We start from the raw sequence: 19,916 nt of genomic DNA, 5'->3' as shown, positions 1-19,916 counted from the left end.
AGCTAGTCTGAGATGAACTGAGATAGCTAGTAAATAACATACATTTTGAGTATGGCTTGGTTTATTTGACTTGGTTGCAATCTTTTGTATTCACCTAGTGTTTTTTTTCTTTTCCTAAATGAAATTATGCAAAAACAAAAGTGACATCTGCATTATACTCATACTGTCCCCTAATATATCAATTGAATTGGAACAAATTTGCTTTATACAGATAAGCCTTATAGGAAAACTATGTGAGTAAGTACATATTTTGGAGAAAGGGATTAACTTTTTGTCAAAGAACAGCTCATCACTGCCTGTTGTTAGATGATTCATAATATGTTACTGAAAAGTCCAAATGATGATAGAATTTTTTTTTTTACAGGAAACTACATTCTTAATTATGTGGCATCACAGCCCAAGCTGGCTCCCTTTGTTATCCAAGCTTTAATTCAAGTCATTGCTAAAATCACTAAATCAGGGTGGTTTGAAGTTCAGAAAGACCGATTTGTTTTCAGAGAAATTATTGCTGATGTGAAGACGTTTCTTCAGGTAAGAAGGCATTATTACACTGTAAGAACATCAGTGATTCTTGTTTGTTTGGAAAACTGCTTTTCTTAAAGCTGTATAGTTTGTTTTGTGGCTACTAGAACGATATTAATTATGGTTTATTATTTATCCTCTGGAGCCTATATTGTTTATTGCCAGGAAAAGAGGATCATGTCATATTAACTTCCAAACCTGAAGAAAGCGAATTAAAATGTTTTGTAGTTTAAAAAATACATGTTGTCATTTCTAAGTGTGTGAGTCTGTGTATTCCATATATGCAGGCATGTATATTTTCATGTATTTTATCTAACTTAATGCTCATTGCATCTCTTTGAAGGGAATTACATTTTGTAAATGAGAAACTGAGGCTTAGAAAAGTCAGTTAATTTGTATAGGGTTGCATAGTGACCTCGTGAAGCATGGTGATAGTACTTCAGGTTTCCTAACTTAAGATACATATTTAAAAATTTTTTACCTTATACCATGTTGAGTCATACTAGTTTCTCAAGAATGCTCTTAACCTCATTAATTAAAGTTAAAACGTACACAAGTTCAGGTATTTGAGCTGAAAGAAAAAAGAAAAGCAGTGCTGTGTCGCTCAGTTGTGTCTGATTCTTTGCGACCCCATGGACTGTAGCCCACTAGGCGCCTCTGTCCACGGAGATTCTCCAGGCAAGAATACTGGAGTGGGTAGTCTATCCCTTCTGCAAGAGATCTTCCCAACCCAGGAATTGAACCAGGGTTTCCTACATTGCAGATGGATTCTTTACCAGCTGAGCTATCAGGGAAGCCCAAATAGAAGCTGCTGCTGCTGCTAAGTTGCTTCAGTCGTGTCCGACTCTGTGCAACCCCGTAGACGGCAGCCCACTAGGCTCCCCCACCCCTGGGATTCTCCAGGCAAGAACAGTGGAGTGGGTTGCCATTTCCTTCTCCAATGCATGAAAGTGAAAAGTGAAAGTGAAGTCGCTCAATTGTGTCCAACTCTTAGCGAACCCATGGGCTGCAGCCTACCAGGCTCCTCTGTCCATGGGATTTTCCAGGCAAGAGTACTGGAGTGGGGTGCCATTGCCTTCTCCGAAATAGAAGCTAGGGGACACTAATTTAAATTGTTCCACTGATTCCACTTGGCCATTCCACACAGTATGTTCTAGGGTTTGATATGGGGAACTTAAATCTTCCTCTGTGACTCTTAGGATGACCATCATGCTCTGCTCAGTATCATTCAGATACTTAAGGATAGTTCATTTCAGTTCAGTCATGTCCAACTCTGTGACCACATAGACTGCAGCATGCCAGGCCTCCTGTCTATCATCAGTTTTGGAGTTTACTCAAACTCACGTCCTTTGAGTTGGTGATGCCATCCAACCACCTCATCCTCTGTCATCCCTTTCTCCCACTTTCAATCTTTCCCAGCATCAGGGTCTTTTCCAGTGAGTCAGTTCTTTGCATCAGTCAGGTGGCCAAGGTATTGGAGTTTCAGCTTCAACATCAGTCCTTCCAATGAATATTCAGGACTGATTTCCTTGAGGATGGATTGGTTTGATCGCTTTGCAGTCCAAGGGACTCTCAAGAGTCTTCTCCAACACTGCAGTTCAAAAGCATCAATTCTTCAGTGCTCAGCTTTCTTTATAGTCCAGCTCCCACATCCATACACGGCTACTGGAAAAACCATAGCTTTGACTAGACGGACCTTTGTTGGAAAAGTAATGTCTCTGCTTTTTAATATGCTGTATAGGTTGGTAATAACTTGTCTTCCAAGGAGCAAGCATCTTTTAATTTCATGGCTTTAGTCACCATCTGCAGTGATTTTGGAGCCCAAGAAAATAAAGTCTGTCACTGTTTCCATTGTTTCCCTATCTATTTGCCATGAAGTGATGGGACCGGATGCCATGATCTTAGTTTTCTGAATGTTGAGTTTTAAGCCAACTTTTTCACTGTCCTCTTTCACTTTCATCAAGAGGTTCTTTAGTTCTTCTTTGCTTTCTGCCATAAGGGTGGTGTCATCTGTGTATCTGAGGTTATTGATATTTCTCCCGGCAGTCTTGATTCCAGCTTGTGCTTCTTCCAACCCAGCGTTTCTCATGATGTACTCTGCATATAAGTTAAATAAGCAGGGTGACAATATACAGCCTTGATGTACTCCTTTCCTGATTTGGAACCAGTCTGCTATTCCATGTCCGTTCTAACTGTTGCTTCCTGACCTGCATATAGATTTCTTAAGAGGCAGGTCAGGTGGTCTGGTATTCCCATCTCTTCAAGAATTTTCCATGGTTTTTTATGATTTAAAGATTTGGTAATGGAGCCAAGATGGCAGAGGAATAGGGCAGGGAAACCACTTTCTCCCCTACAAATTCATCGAAAGAACAATTGAACACAGAGCAAACTTCACAAAACAACTTCTGATCGCTAGCTGAGGACATCAGGTGCCCAGAAAAGCAGCCCATTGTCTTTGAAAGGAGGTGTAGGACAAAATATAAAAGATAAAGAGAGAGACAAAAGAGCTAGGGACGGAGATCCGCCCCGGGAAGGGGGAGTCTTAATAGAGGAAGTTTCCAAACACCAGGAAACCCTTGCGCTGGTGGGTTTGGGGGAAGTTTTTGAATCTCGGAGGGCAACCTAACTGGGAGGAAAAATAAATAAAATCCACAGATTATGTGCCTAAAAGCAACTCCCAGCAGAAAAGTACCCCAGATGCCTGCATCCGCCACCAGCAAGTGGGGGTGGAACAGAGAGGAGCGGGGCGGCATTGCTTAGGGTAAGGACCGGGCCTGAGTGCCCTGAGGGTAATTGGAGGGAGCTAACGCGAGATAACAACTTAAACTGTGGGATAGCAAGAGAGAGAAAATTAACCGGCCGGAACACACTGCCGGCGGAACAAAGGGACCGAGCAAGTCCAGAGAAGAGCTCGCAGGCTGCGGACCAGCCCAGCCCCGCCAGAGGCAGGGGGGAGGGGAAAGGGGCAGGCTCGGCCCCAAGGACGGCATCCCCTACCACACCGCAAGCAGGCCTCTAGTTTCTAACCAAAGACTTCCTGAGATTCTGGATGGTTGACATCCGCCGGGAGGGTCGTGGCTAGACACAGGGCGCATGCACCAACCAACGCGGGCAGGAGCTGGGGCTGGGGACGCGGAGGGGAGAAGGCGTGCCGCACCCGGGGAGAGTGTGCCCGTCAAGCTCCTGGCTGCCTGAGCTGCTCAGGCTGGGGAAGGCACAAAACGCAGGCGCAGCCGAGTCCGCGCTTTTGTGGAATACCCAAGAGCTGGAACCACGCGCAGCGCAGGGTACGCTCCATATAGAGCAGCTGGGAGCCTGAGCAGCTTAGACGGGGAAAGCAGCACCCCTCCCTCCCCGCAGCGTGATGGAGCTAGCGAACCTGAGCAAGAGACCACCTCCGCCCGCCTGTGTCAGGGCGGAAATTAGGCACTGAAGAGACCAACAAACAGAGGCCAAATAAGCAAAGGGAACCGCTTCAGAAGGGACCGGTGCAACAGATCAAAATCCCTGTAGTTAACACCGACTACACTGGAAGGGGCCTATAGATATCAAGAAGTGTAAGCTGGAACGAAGAGCTATCTGAAACTGAACCGAACCCACACTGACCACAACAGCTCCAGAGAAATTCCTAGATATATTTTTACCTTTTTTTTTTTTAATTAAAAAAAATTTTTTTTTCTTTTCTTTTCTTTTTTCTTTTTTCCCTTTTATTTTCTTTTAAAATTCCCTATTACTCCCCCATTACTCCTTAACTTTCATTTTCATAGATTTTTACGATTTTTTTAATTAGGAAAAAAAATTTTTTTCTTGTTTTTCTTTTTTCTTTTTTTTTCTTTTTCTCTTATTTTCTTTTAAAGTCCTCTATTACTCCTCTACTATTCCTTAATTTTCATTTTCATTTCACTATAACCTTGCAAAGAAAAAGAGAAGCCCTATTTTTAAACCAAACTTCATATATATTTCTAAAATTTTTTGTGTTTTTGTTTTTAATATTGTATTTTTAAGAGTCTAACTTCTACTCTAGATTTTTAATCTTTGTTTTTCAGTATGTGATATAAATTTTGCACATTTAAGAATCCAGTATTCAATTCCCATTTTTATTCAGGAGTGTGTTGATTACTCTCTTCCACTTTTGACTCTCCGTTTTCTACCTCAGAACACCTCTATTTCCTCCTTTCCCCTTCTCTTCCCAGTCCAATTCTGTGAATCTTTGTGGGTGTCTGGGCTACGGAGAACACTCTGGGAACAGACAACTGCGTAGATCTGTCTCTCTCCTCTTGAGTCCCCCTTTTTCTCTTCCTGCTCATCTCTATCTCCCTCCTCCCTTTCCCTTTTTCATGTAACTCTGTGAACCTCTCTGGGTGTCCCTCATGGTGGAGAATCTTTTCACCATTAACCTAGAATTTTTATTATCAGTGCTGTATAGTTGGAGAAGTCTCCAACTGAGACTACTGGAAGAATAAAACTGAAATCCAGAGGCAGGAGACTTAAGCCCTAAACCTGAGAACACCAGAAAACTCCTGACTACATGGAACATTAAGTAATAAGAGACTGTCCAAAAGCCTCCATTCTTACACTGAAACCAACCACCACCCAAGAGCCAGTAAGTTTCAAAGCAAGACATACCATGCAAATTCTCCAGCAATGCAGGAACATAGCCCTGAGTGTCACATACAGGCTGCCCAAGGTCACACCTAACACATAGACCCATCTCGAAAGTCATTACTGGGCACTCCATTGCACTCCAGAGAGAAGAAATCTAGTTCCATGCACCAGAACAGCGACCCAAGCTTCTCTAACCAGGAAACCTTGACAAGCCAATCGTCCAACCCCACCCACTGGGTGAAACCTCCACAATAAAAAGGAACCACAGACCTCCAGAATACAGAAAGCCCACTCCAGACACAGCAATCTAAACAAGATGAAAAGGCAGAGAAATACCCAACAGGTAAAGGAACATGAAAAAGTCAAACAAAAGAGGAGGAGGTAGGAAATTTACCTGAAAAAGAATTTAGAATAATGATAATAAAAATGATCCAAAATCTTGAAAACAAAATGGAGTTACAGATAAATAGCCTGGAGACAAAGATTGAGAAGATGCAAGAAATGTTTAATAAAGACCTAGAAGAAATAAAAAAGAGTCAATTAAAAATGAATAATGCAATAAATGAGATCAAAAACACTGGAGGGAACCAAGAGTATAACAGAGACAGAAGATAGGATAAGTGAGGTAGAAGATAAAATGATGGAAATAAATGAAACAGGAAAAAAGAAAAAACAGTCAAATGAGGACAACCTCAGGGACCTCTGGGACAATGTGAAACACCCCAACATTCGAATCATAGGAGTCCCAGAAGAAGAAGACAAAAAGAAAGGCCATAAGAAATACTCGAGGAGACAATAGCTGAAAACTTCCCTAAAATGGGGAAGGAAATAGCCACCCAAGTCCAAGAAATCCAGAGAGTCCCAAACAGGATAAACCCAAGGCGAAACACCCCAAGACACATATTAATCAAATTAACAAAGATCAAACACAAAGAACAAATATTAAAAGCAGCAAGGGAGAAACAACAAATAACACACAAAGGGATTCCCATAAGGATAACAGCTGATTTATCAATAGAAACCCTCCAGGCCAGAAGGGAGTGGCAGGACATACTGAAAGTAATGAAAGAGAATAACCTACAACCTAGATTACTGTACCCAGCAAGGATCTCTTTCAGATATGAAGGAGAATTCAAAAACTTTACAGATAAGCAAAAGCTGAGAGAATTCAGCACCACCAAACCTTCAACAAATGCTAAAGGATCTTCTCTAGACAGGAAACAGAAAGGTTGTATAAACGTGAACCCAAAACAACAAAGTAAATGGCAACGGGACCATACCTATCAATAATTACCTTAAATGTAAATGGGTTGAATGACCCAACCAAAAGACAAAGACTGGCTGAATGGATAGAAAAAAAAGACCCCTATATATGCTGTCTACAAGAGACTCACCTCAAAACCAGAGACACATACAGACTAAAAGTGAAGGGCTGGAAAAAAGTATTTCACGCAAACGGAGACCAAAAGAAAGCAGGAGTCGCAATCCTCATATCAGATAAAATAGACTTTCAAATAAAGGCTGTGAAAAGAGACAAAGAAAGGCACTACATAATGATCAAAGAATCAATCCAAGAAGAAGATATAACTATTATAAATATATATGCACCCAACATAGGAGCACTGCAATATGTAAGGCAAATGCTAACGAGTATGAAAGAGGAAATTAATAGTAATACAGTAATAGTGGGAGACTTTAATACCCCACTCACAACTATGGATAGATCAACTAAACAGAAAATTAACAAGGAAACACAAACTTTAAATGACACAATGGACCAACTAGACCTAATTGATATCTATAGGACATTTCACCCCAAAACAATCAACTTCACCTTTTTCTCAAGTGCACATGGAACCTTCTCCAGAATAGATCACATCCTGGGCCATAAATCTAGTCTTGGTAAATTCAAAAAAATTGAAATCATTCTAGTCATCTTTTCTGACCACAGTGCAGTAAGATTAGATCTCAATTACAGGAAAAAAATTGTTAAAAATTCAAATATATGGAGGCTAAATAACACGCTTCTGAATAACCAACAAATCATAGAAGAAATAAAAAAAATCAAAATATGCATAGAAATGAATGAAAAAATGAAAACACAATAACCCAAAACCTATGGGACGCTGTAAAAGCAGTACTAAAGGGAAGGTTCATAGCATTACAGGCTTACCTCAAGAAACAAGAAAAAAGTCAAATAAATAACCTAACTATACACCTAAAGCAACTAGAGAAGGAAGAAATGAAGAACCCCAGGGTTAGCAGAAGGAAAGAAATCTTAAAAATTAGGGCAGAAATAAATGCAAAAGAAACTAAAGAGACCATAGCAAAAATCAACAAAGCTAAAAGCTGGCTTTTTGAAAAAATAAACAAAATTGACAAACCATTAGCAAGACTCATTAAGAAACAAAGAGAAGAACCAAATTAACAAAATTAGAAATGAAAATGGAGAGATCACAACAGACAACACTGAAATACAAAGGATCATAAGAGACTACTACCAGCAGCTCTATGCCAATAAAATGGACAACTTGGAAGAAATTGACAAATTCTTAGAAAAGTATAACTTTCCAAAACTGAACCAGGAAGAAATAGAAGATCTTAACAGACCCATCACAAGCAAGGAAATCGAAACTGTAATCAGAAATCTTCCAGCAAACAAAAGCCCAGGACCAGATGACTTCACAGCTGAATTCTACCAAAAATTCCAGAAAATTTCAGAAGAAGGTAAACTTCGAAACTCATTCTATGAGGCCACCATCACCCTAATTCCAAAACCAGACAAAGATGCCACAAAAAAAGAAAACTACAGGCCAATATCACTGATGAACAAAATTTTAGTAAACAGAATCCAACAACATATTTAAAAAATCATACACCATGACCAAGTGGGCTTTATCCCAGGAATGCAAGGATTCTTTAATATCTCCAAATCAATCAATGTAATACACTGCATTAACAAATTGAAAGATAAAAGCCATATGATTATCTCAATAGATGCAGAGAAAGCCTTTGACAAAATTCAGCACCCATTTATGATTAAAACTCTCCAGAAAGCAGGAATAGAAGGAACATACCTCAACATAATAAAAAGTATATATGACAAACCCACAGCAAGCATTGCCCTCAGTGGTGAAAAATTGAAAGCATTTCCCCTAAAATCAGGAACAAGACAAGGGTGCCCACTCTCACCATTACTATTCAACATAGTTTTGGAAATTTTGGCCACACCAATCAGAGCAGAAAAAGAAGTAAAAGGAATCCAGATAGGAAAAGAAGAAGTGAAACTCTCGCTGTTTGCAGATGACATGATCCTCTACATAGAAAACCCTAAAGACTCTTCCAGAAAATTACTAGAGCTAATCAATGAGTATAGTAAAGTTGCAGGATATAAAATTAACACACAGAAATCCCTTGCATTCCTATACACTAACAATGAGAAAACAGAGAAATTAAGGAAACAATACCATTCACCATGCAACAAAAAGAATAAAATACTTAGGAGTATATCTACCTAAGGAAACAAAAGACCTATACATAAAAAATTATAAAACACTGATGAAAGAAATCAAAGAGAACAGAAACAGATGGAGAAACATACCGTGTTCATGGATTGGAAGAATCAATATTGTCAAAATGGCTATACTACCCAAAGCAATCTATAGATTCAATGCAATCCCTCTTAAGCTACCAACGGAATTTTTCACAGAACTAGAACAAATAAATTCACAATTTGTATGGAAATACAAAAAACCTCGAATAGCCAAAGTAATCTTGAGAAAGAAGAATGGAACTGGAGGAATCAACCTGCCTGACTTCAGACTCTACTACAAAGCCACAGTCATCAAGACAGTATGGTACTGGCAGAAAGACAGAAATATAGATCAGTGGAACAGAATAGAAAGCCCAGAGATAAATCCACGAACCAATGGACACCTTATCTTCAACAAAGGAGGCAAGAATATACAATGGAAAAAAGACAACCTCTTTAACAAGTGGTGCTGGGAAAACTGGTCAACCACTTGTAAAAGAATGAAAGTAGAACACTTTCTAACACCATACACAAAAATAAACTCAAAATGGATTAAAGATCTAAATGTAAGACCAGAAACTATAAAACTCCTAGAGGAGAACATAGGCAAAACACTCTCTGACATAAGTCACAGCAGGATCCTCTATGACCCACCTCCCAGAATATTGGAAATAAAAGCAAAAATAAACAAATGGGACCTAATTAAACTTAAAACTTTGCACAACAAAAGAAACTATAAGCAAGGTGAGAAGACAGCCCTGAGATTGGGAGAAAATAATAGCAAATGAAGCAACAGACAAAGGATTAATATCAAAAATATACAAGCAACTCCTGCAGCTCAATTCCAGAAAAATAAATGACCCAATCAAAAAATGGGCCAAAGAACTAAACAGACATTTCTCCAAAGAAGACATACAGATGGCTAACAAACACATGAAAAGATGCTCAACATCACTCATTATCAGAGAAATGCAAATCAAAACCACATTGAGGTACCATTACATGCCAGTCAGGATGGCTGCTATCTAAAAGTCTACAAGCAATAAATGCTGGAGAGGGTGTGAAGAAAAGGGAACCCTCTTACACTGTTGGTGGGAATGCAAACTAGTACAGCCACTGTGGAGAACAGTGTGAAGATTTCTTAAAAAATTGGAAATAGAACTGCCATATGACCCAGCAATCCCACTCCTGGGCATACACACTGAGGAAACCAGAATTGAAAGAGATACGTGTACCTCAATGTTCATCACAGCACTGTTTATAATAGCCAGGACATGGAAGCAACCTAGATGCCCATCAGCAGACGAATGGATAAGGAAACAGTGGTACATATACACCATGGAATATTGCTCAGCCATTAAAAAGAATTCATTTGAATCAGTTCTAATGAGATGGATGAAACTGGAGCCCATTATACAGAGTGAAGTAAGCCAGAAAGATAAAGAACATTACAGTATACTAACACATATATATGAAATTTAGAAAGATGGTAATGATAACCTTTTATGCAAAACAGAAAAAGAGACACAGATATACAAAACAGACTTTTGGACTCTGTGGGAGAAGGCGAGGGTGGTATGTTTCGAGAGAACAGCATCAAAACATGTATATTATCTAGGGTGAAAGGATCACCAGCCCAGGTTGGATGCATGCGACAAGTGCTTGGGCCTGGTGCACTGGGAAGACCCAGAGGGATCGGGTAGAGAGGGAGGTGGGAGGGGGGATTGGGATGGGGAATACATGTAACTCCATGGCTGATTCATGTCAATGTATGACAAAACCCACTACAATATTGTAGAGTAATTAGCCTCCAACTAATAAAAATAAATGAAAAAAAAAAAAAAAAAAAAAAAAAGATAACGTACTTTTAACTGTGTGGGTTTCCTAGGTGGCACTAGTAGTAAAGAACCCGCCTGCCAGTTCAGGAGACAGACATGGGTTTGATCACTGGGTCAGTAAAATTGCCTAGAGAAGGGCATGGCGACCCACTCCAGTATTCTTGCCTGGAGAATCCCATGGACAGAGGAGCCTGGTGGGCTACAGTCCATAAGGTCGCAGAAAGTCAGACATGGCTGAGGTAATCTAGCACACACACATTTTTTCATGTAAATTTTTTCCCTGATCGCAAGAAAAGTACTTTAGCTGGTGCTAGTAAAGAGGTGGTCTGTTATAAATCTCAAGGAAAAACTGGCAGTTTGGATTAATTGAGAGATATTTGGTGTTGGCTTATTGGTAGTTAGAGGCAATTTGGACTTTCTGAGATGTTATTGCTTATACAGTAACTATCAAATTTAATCTCTATGTAAGATGTAATTCCATCATAGATTGTAATGCTAGAAACCCCAGAATATGAAACTCTAGACTATACTGCTTCTCTTTTATTTATGTTGTTGAAATCCTGGTTAACAAATATTTGATTATCTAAAACATCACTGGAGTATGTATTTTTAGTCTTGAGGAGATCTGCTGTAGGACAGAGTAATGGTTTATTCAGTAACACATGTGTTTCTCACTTTATAGTCGTGCATACAATTTTGACTAATGCAAGTAGCACCCCTCTCTTGTCATTTACTAAGATACACAGTTCTTCATTAGTGTCATTAGCGTAAACAAGAATAGACTTTAGATTTCTTTTAAAATAAGAGTAGGTTGAACTGAATGAAATTAAACCATTCTTGTTGGCTAGCATTTTTTAAGCTCCCTTTTCAGTGGCTGGTAAGTTGAGCTTATTGCATTGGGCTTTAGTGTGCTTTTATCAGTTTTGGAAGGCCAGAAGAAACAGAAAATGTTTTATCTTCAAAGTTTATTACAGTATCACCAAAAATACACTTGCTTTCTGGGTATTATGACCTAACTTAACCTGGAGTCATGAGAAAGACAATTGACTTAATATTTTAATACTCCAAAATGATACCCCATGGTTCCTTTGGTAGGTATTAACAGCTTCTTTGAATTTTGTACTAAAAATTATTTTAGGTTTGTGAAATTTTTAATGGCCTGAAATTTTGTATGTCTTTTTTCTCTGTTATTGTAACCTTCTTGCTGCCATACTTTTAACATTTATGTCTCTCCTTTCTACATATATATCCAGGAGAGCCTACTGTCATCCAGGACAGTGCTATTCAAATTGCTGGTCCACAGCAAGATGAGGCGCTTATGTCAGAATGCATGTGTCAGTCAGTGTCAGTAAATGAACACGGTCCTGACCGCGTTGGGAGACTTGCTGAGGGAGGAGTCCTAGCTGAGCTAAGCAGTGTGCTTGCTGACTGCTCTGTTTTATATTCTGGTGCAGACTCTCTTGTCATGAACAGGTGTCAGACCATTCTCAGATCAGAGTCTCGTTTGCAGATGACCAGCCGGTTCATGGGCCAGCAGTTGGTTAGGGAATGACACTAAGGAGCAGTGGCCTGGTTTACACAGGAGATGGATGCTTCAGTGATCTGTAGTTTAGTTCATCGAGTTCAGATTGTCCTAAAGGGCCATAAAGAATTAACGTGCAAAAATTAAGGATGTTTCGTTTATTTTTTATTCTGAGATAATTTGAATTTAATTACACCTACCCAGTGTTAGTGAAATTCTGTAATATTTAGAAGGAATGAACAGCTGTAAAATTAAGACTTGAAAAGGATCTGTATTGCTTTTTAAAATTATTACACAGTAATTGGATGTTACATTTTTATTTTCATACTCCAGTATGATTGTGCAGTTGGGTAATTTGTTAGTAATATGCATATAAAACCTGAATTTTGATTTGAAGGAAGTTATTGAGATTAAATTGGAAGGTGATTATATTCAATCATCATACTATATTGATAGTCATGTATTTATTTACCCAGTGCATTGGACAGTTCACATGCCTTCATTATAGATCCATATGTAAATAAATACATGTGCATTATTAAATAAAATTAAAAGGACCTAAGCGACCTTACCTGATATTAGGTCAAGGGGTTTAAATTAATTTCTAAGCTATTTGTTAATTATTTATTGAATGCATCTATCTCAGTAACCTTCAAGCAAATTTATAGAGCTAAAAATTGTTTTTTGTTCCTTATTTGTAGTCTTATGAAAATGAAACTCTTATGTTAATATTTTGAAGTTTAGTTTATTGTAAGTCACGCATGCTGAAGATATTTTATAGAGTGTATGCAATTCTAAGTTTTTCCCACTCAGCTATATATCTACATGTATCCTTCAAAAAATGAACATGAAATTATTTTTATTTGTGGACCTCATAGTGATTTTTCTATATATTTTAATAAATCTATTTTAAGAAAATGTAATGTTTTATAATTTAATTACTTGTAAATTTTATGTGTCTCCATTTAGACTAAACTTGTTTTTTTTTCCCCCAAAGGGTGCTATGGAACATTGCATAATAGGAGTAATAATCCTTTCAGAATTGACTCAGGAAATGAACCTGGTAAGCCTTTCCATCTAATGGTGACATGAAGTTTGCTAAGTAATGCTGTTTCTTTGATGTAAAACTTTGTATTGTATAAAACTGTGAATAAGCAAGTCTTTTTTTGGGGGGGGGTATATTTTATTGTTGGGATAATTAAGTGTTGGAACACTTTTGTTGTTATTGAAAGTAATAGCAGCAATGTAAAGTACTACAAAGAACAGAAAATTAGACATGGTCCTCTGTGGCAATTGGATAATTGTTCTTTTATATTTCATGTATATAGTAATATACTAATCATATAAATAAATTGTATGCAAAAGTAAAACAAGCCTTTTTTCGCTTGCAAATAAAAGACAAGCAGTTTGGTGAATTGATTTCTCAATAATGGATACACAGCAGGACTCATCAAAGGCTGCTTGGCACTCACTTGCTAGCTTGAGTTTTCACCCTGTACAAGCAGAGTTTGCAGAAGCTACACTTCCCCCACCAGTGCCTTTATGAACTCGGCAGTTGAGCACATCCTCACCTGCTTTTGTTCACTTTTGTGTTTAACATGGTTCTTAAAAGAACAAAAGGAGGAGTTGAGTTTTATATGGAATAATGTTATAATAGAGGGAAATATGTTTATATTTAAGAATTTATATAAGTTTATATTTAAGAAGTACAGCTGGCATACAATATTACGTTGGTTTCAGATTTAAAATATAGTGATTTGACGTGTGTGTGTGTGTGTGTGTGTGTGTGTGTGTATGAATTGATCACCACATAAGTCTAATAAGCATCTGTTGCCATACAAAACTGTTAAAATATTGACTATTCCTCATGCTGTACATTATATCTCTGAGACTTATTTAATTACTTGAAGTTTGTACCCCTTAATCCTCTTTACCTATTTATCCAATTCCCATCCCCCATCTCTGGCAACCACCAGTTTGTTCTCTGTGTCTATGAGTCTTTCTGCTTTGTTTTCTAAATTCCACATGTAACTGAAATCATACAGTATTTGTCTTTCTCTGTCTGACTTAATTCACTTAGCATAATACCCTCTAGGTCTACCCATGTTACTGCATGCAACATGATTTCAGTCTTTTTAAATGGCTGAGTAATATTCCATTGTGTGTATATATGCCACATACTCTTTATTCATTGATCTGTTGATAAACACTTCCATATCTTGGCTATTGTAAGTCATGTTTTCTTTGGATAAATAGCCAGAAGTGGAATTCCTGGATCATATGGTAGTTCTATTTTTAATTTTCTGAGGATCCTCCATATTGTTTTCCATAGTGGCCGTATTAGTTAACATTCTCACCAATAGCATAAGGGTTCCCCTTTTTTCACGTCCTTGCCAACACTTGCTATCTGTTCTCTATTTAATAATAGCCATTCTGAGAAAGGTGAGTTGATACGTCATTGTGGTTTTGACTTGCATTTCCCTGAAGATTAATGATGTTGAACATCTTCTCATCTGTCTGTTGGCCATCTGTATGTCTTCCTTGGAAAAATATCTTTTCATGTACTCGGCCCATTTTTTATTCAGATTATTTTTTGGTACTGAAGGTAGGGAAGTTTTTAGCATTTATGGCTTCAAGTATGTTATGTGCTCTTTTCTTTCTCGCTTCTCCATCTGGGGCCCCTATAATAATGCAAATGTTAATACAATTGTGGTTGTCTTAGAGGTCCCTTAAACTATCTCATTTTTTAAAAAATTCTTTTTTCTTTTAACTGTTCCAGTTGGATTGTTTCCACTACTCTGGCTTCCAGATTGCTCATCTGTTCTTTTGCTTCCTCTAATCTGCTGTTGATTCGCTCTAGTGTATTTTTCATGTCAGATATGGTATTCTTCAGTTCTGATTGGTTCTTTTTTTATATTTTCTGTTTCTTTGTTGAAGTTCTCACTGAGTTCATCCATTTGTCTCCCAGTTTTGGTGAGCATCTTTTTGACTGTTACTTTGAACTCTGGTAAGTGCTTATCTCCATTTTGTTTAGCTCCTTTTCTGGAGTTTTGTCTGATTCTTTCATTTGGAAGGTAACCCCTCATCGCCTCATTCTGTCTAACTGTGTTTGTTTCTGTGTAGTAGGTATGTCAACTACATCTCCTGGTCTTGAAGCAGTGGTCTTAGGTAAAAGGTGTTCTGTGGGGCCCACTGGCACAGTCTCCCTGGCCCCCGGAGTCAGCTGCTCCTGGTGTTCTGTCTCCCCCTGTGGGCTGCATGTGCCCTCCTGTTGTGGCTGAGCCAGGGTGGCTGCGGGTGTGCTGGCTTTTGGGGCTGGTCCTGACCCAGCTGGCTGCAGGGCTGGCTGTGAGTGCTGTCCAAACACAGGAAAATAGCTACCTCATTTTGTGATTCTTCTCTCAAAGACATTTTAGTGCTAGCATGCTCTCTTCTAAAAGAGGTAAGTTAATAATTGAGCATCCTGTTTCAGAAGGATGTGCTGATATTGTGGTTTTCTCATTGTTTCCTCTCACAGAGCACATGATCTGATTTACATTTGGTCACTTGACTAAGGTGGTCTCTACCAGGCTTCTTCAATTGTAAATTTATTCTTTTCTCCTTTGTCAGTAATAAATATTATGTGGGAGGTACCTTATTAATACCTCTTTAAAATTTTAATTTGTTCATTTATTATTTCTATCAGCACAGATTCCTGGTTTCCAACTTTATTTATATGTTATAGTTTGTTACTAACATTATATTTTGATGCCCAAATTTTCCCAAATTTGGCCATTAGAAACCATTTCAAACTGGCATCTCTGCTCATTTGACATTTACTCACCATTCTTTGGACATTTCCTTACTTCCTGTCCAAGATGTTCCAGGCTTATCTTGTATAGAACCAAGTATGTACCTTTTCAGAAAAAGCTTCAAGTTCTGAAGTGCATTTTGGGTTTTATGATAAAAAATATATGGCTTCTGCAGAGACATTTGGTCAGCCTAATTTTAGAGTATTAATAATTTCAACTGTCATTTCTTCAGTACTTCTGAACCAGGCAATAGGGAGATCTACAATCCACAATGAAAATAAAATACTATAGTTGTCAAATGTGAGCCAGGTAAATTCACGTAGGATCAGTAACAGGATGTGTCTTTTAAAAAAAGATCTAAACTTGAGACTTCCAAAAAATTTAGAATTATATGTTGTTTTGCTTTTGTAACAGCTAAGACTACTTATTTCACTAAATTCTCAAAACTAACCTATATTCACATAGGAGAAAATTAAAGTTTATAGGCATACCATATCTGTAAATGGGCTTTCCGGTGGCTCAGTGGTAAAGAATCTGCCTGCAATGCAGGAGACGCAGGAGACTCAGGTTCGATCCCTGGGTCGGGAAAAACCCCTGAAGGAGGGCGTGGCAACCTACTGCGGTATTCTTGAGGCATAGTTATACAGTAGAAAATGGATACATAATTCCTCTTCTCAAAAACATTGGACATCTAAATGAGTAACCCAAGTAGAATGTATTTGTTGCTGTTGCTGTAGTTGTTGTAGTTGCTAAGTCATGTGCCTAGAAGGTAACTATGAAATAAGACCTGGATTTGTAGTTTCGCTCTGTTGCCTACTGCTCTGTTCAGTGTGTTTAAATTTACGTATCACTATCTGTAAACTGAGAATGACACTTTCCAAAGGTCTTACTATGATTAGTTAGGTAAATTACTAGCACAGGTCCTAGTATGTACAAGTGCTCAGTAAACCCAGGGTTCTTCCCTCAGTATTATAGATGTGTGTGCTGTGCTAAGTCGCTTCAGTCATGCTTGACTCTTTGCAACTTACTGACTGTGGTCTGCCAGGTTCAGGTCTGCCCATGGGATTCTCCAGGCAAGAATACTGGAGTGGGACTCTTCCCAACCCAGGGATCGAACCGGGGTCTCCTGCGTCTCCTGCGTCTCCTGCATTGCAGGTGACTTCTTGACCACTGGGCCACTGGAAAGCCCATTTATAGATATGGTGTGCCTATAAACTTTATGTGAATATAGGTTAGTTTTGAGGATTTAGTGAAATAATATGTGAAGGGTACATAAGTTGAGATTGTAATGGTGTATGCTATTACTAATTTGTATTAAGAAATGTTTTTATATATTGAGGGAAACTGAAGAAACAGACCTATTGAAAGACAGATGGATGTTTGATTTTAAAAAAGGGAGAAATGCTGCAAATACTAATTTGAATATTGCATAGTGGATAGAGATCCCAGTAACTGCTTTCTGTAATCACTTTGGACTTCTGTTATGTTTCATGTTCCTATGAGTAAAATGTGGCATCTAAGTATAGTATGATGGAGCTTAGGAAGTATCAGATAATCAATTTTGATCTCATTGCTTTTTTCAAATATAAACGTCAGTAAGGAAATGGTTTATTTTCATCTTTCAGATAGCAAAAGGAATGCTATAGCAACTGTTGCCTGTGGTAGTAACAGATCATTAGAGTATCAGATTTCAGTTTTGTTTGCTGTGTTCTGGTGATAAATGGAAATATTGATGGTATTAATATCATACTTTTTATCATATTATATTTTAGATTAGAGGCTCAACAACTATTCTTGGTAAACTTATTAAAAGTTACTTATTTTTAACTAGTAAAATATTCAGAAGGAATATACTGTGGCTTATGTAATAAATCAAATTTCTGATTATTTATAATTTCTGCCTTGGGATTTTTTTTTAAAGAATATCAAAATATATGAATCAGTGACATATGCATCTGGTATATATAGAAATATCACTTTCATATGCAAGAATTTTCTGTAGCTGATTCAGTTCACTGATTCACAGAAAATAAGAATTTTAAGATTATCTTAGAGATTTTTCATTTTATAGATGGAGTCTGAGGACCAGGGAGGTTGTTTATTGCCCAGTGCAAACTATGCATGAATCAGGAATTGATAGTATCTATTCTTTTATAATGTGTGTTTATAATGCCTCTGAAATATGATTTATTCTTGTTTTTAATTTTAGGATCAGTATAGTTTGCAGAAAAAGCACTGAATTAGAACAGTTCAGAAACATGGGGTGCTAATTGTGGTTCTGCCGTTATTAGCTCTTTGAGTAACCTTGAACAAATGACTTACCCTAGCAGATTTTTTAAAGCTCTTTTAGCCCTATACTTTATGATTATTTGATCATTAATTTCACTCTTTTTCTTACATAGTAAATTTTTGCTTTGCTCTCTGGTAAGTCTGGTTAAATAAATTTATCTTGAACTTTTTAGGTTGATTATTCTAAACCTTCAGCAAAACACAGGAAAATAGCTACCTCATTTCGTGATTCTTCTCTCAAAGACATTTTAGTGCTAGCATGCTCTCTTCTAAAAGAGGTAAGTTAATAATTGAGCATCCTGTTTCAGAAGAATTTCAGATGAATTCCCTGGTACGCCATTCTGCCTTTTGAGGAGTTATTGTGGATACTTCTAAGTACAGTTGTTGTTGTTCAGTTGCTAAGTTGTGTCTGACTCTGCAACCCCATGGAGAACAATGGGTTTGCACAAATCTAAACAGTTCCAAAAAATTCACTTTTATTTAATAGGGATGTAATAAACTAGGATCCAAAGGTAGTTTGGTAACTTGTCTTTGGATAGTAGTTTCTTTGTCTTCTTACTGTACATTATTGGAGAAGCTAATTGAGACTTTTGAGAGGGGTCAGGATTGTTCTCCAGAAGCTTACACCTATCCCCCCACATTCAAACAGCCTCTGAGAACCTTTGTTAGCTGAATGTGTTATTGTTTATTCATGAAGTCCCCCGACTTTTTCTTGAAGAATATTATATTTTCAGTTTTTTCCAGTTGCTCCTTTGAGCTAATGAATCCTGTACATTTATACATTTGTGCTGTATAAAGTATTTGTCCTAAAGTTGCTTCTTACAACTGTTAAAGGTGACCTCCATTTTGCAATTAAATATGAAAGGTTGTCCCCATTTTACAATATTAAGGTTGAGAATAGTTTATTACAGTAACATCCCTTTGCAATTTTTTTTCTTTCTTTTTTTTTGTTTCACTAATTTTAATTTGGCACTGAAGTTTTTTAAATTAGGTTGAGTAAAAATTTTTAATTGATATATTTCATAATATTTTATTTGACTTTGAACCTTTTTCAGATATTGGGCAAGCCTTTAAACCTTCAGGATCAGGATCAACAAAATCTAGTAATGCAAGTCTTGAAACTGGTCCTCAACTGCCTTAACTTTGACTTCATTGGCAGTTCAGCAGATGAATCTGCAGATGATCTTTGCACAGTACAGATTCCAACAACTTGGAGAACAAGTAAGAAGAAAGTTTAGTATAAGGAATGATCAACATAAAGACATAGGATTAAGCAATATTGTTGCCTTATGTGCAATTATCTGTTTTTTATTTGGCAGTCAAAAAGTTTAAAAAATTGTAACCCAAAGTAGCTGCTGATACCGTGTTGAAATCTGTTTTCCTCAATTTAATTCATAGTAACCTCATATTTTGGTTTTGGAAAAAAGAGAAGACAGCTCAATTGTTGGAGGAAAATAAGTTTAGGTAGGGAAATGAAGAGTTCTGTTTTCAAATTTTCAGATAAACAGAGTAAGAGAGGGTATAACACTTGGCAAGAGATATGGTCGTATTTTTCAAAGTTACGAAGAGAGTGAATTAGAGTAGCTAACTTAGCAAAGCAGAATTGCAATTTACTTTTTTACAGAGAGGGCTACCAAAAAAAAGCAAACGCATATGCTCTTACTCATCCCAGAAAGATGATGACAGTAGGGTTTTCCTGTTGAAGTTAGAGGTAGGGAATAGGGCTGATAGGGCTTGGTGAAAAGTCTGTGTTCTGCACAAATGCCCCCTGGGATCTTCTCTACCATCTGTGCCACTCTGTGACTGCCCTTTTCCCT

At 37.7% G+C, this 19,916-nt stretch overlaps 1 protein-coding gene across 6 annotated transcripts in view; it reads left to right on the top strand.

Moving 5' to 3' along the window:
* RANBP17 (RAN binding protein 17) overlaps positions 1-19,916 on the top strand; it is a 349,536-nt gene that overhangs the window by 26,380 nt on the left and 303,240 nt on the right. For all 6 annotated transcript variants that reach the window (XM_065905571.1, XM_065905573.1, XM_065905574.1 and 3 more), the window contains 4 exons: positions 365-531; positions 13,017-13,082; positions 18,273-18,377; positions 19,155-19,320. In XM_065905571.1, coding sequence (XP_065761643.1) covers positions 365-531; positions 13,017-13,082; positions 18,273-18,377; positions 19,155-19,320 — 504 coding nt within the window. The remainder of the gene's footprint in view (positions 1-364; positions 532-13,016; positions 13,083-18,272; positions 18,378-19,154; positions 19,321-19,916) is intronic.

The sequence above is a fragment of the Muntiacus reevesi genome, chromosome 14 (assembly GCF_963930625.1).
Source record: "Muntiacus reevesi chromosome 14, mMunRee1.1, whole genome shotgun sequence".
Lineage (NCBI taxonomy): Eukaryota > Metazoa > Chordata > Mammalia > Artiodactyla > Cervidae > Muntiacus > Muntiacus reevesi.
This window is presented reverse-complemented; position numbering and strand designations above follow the sequence as displayed.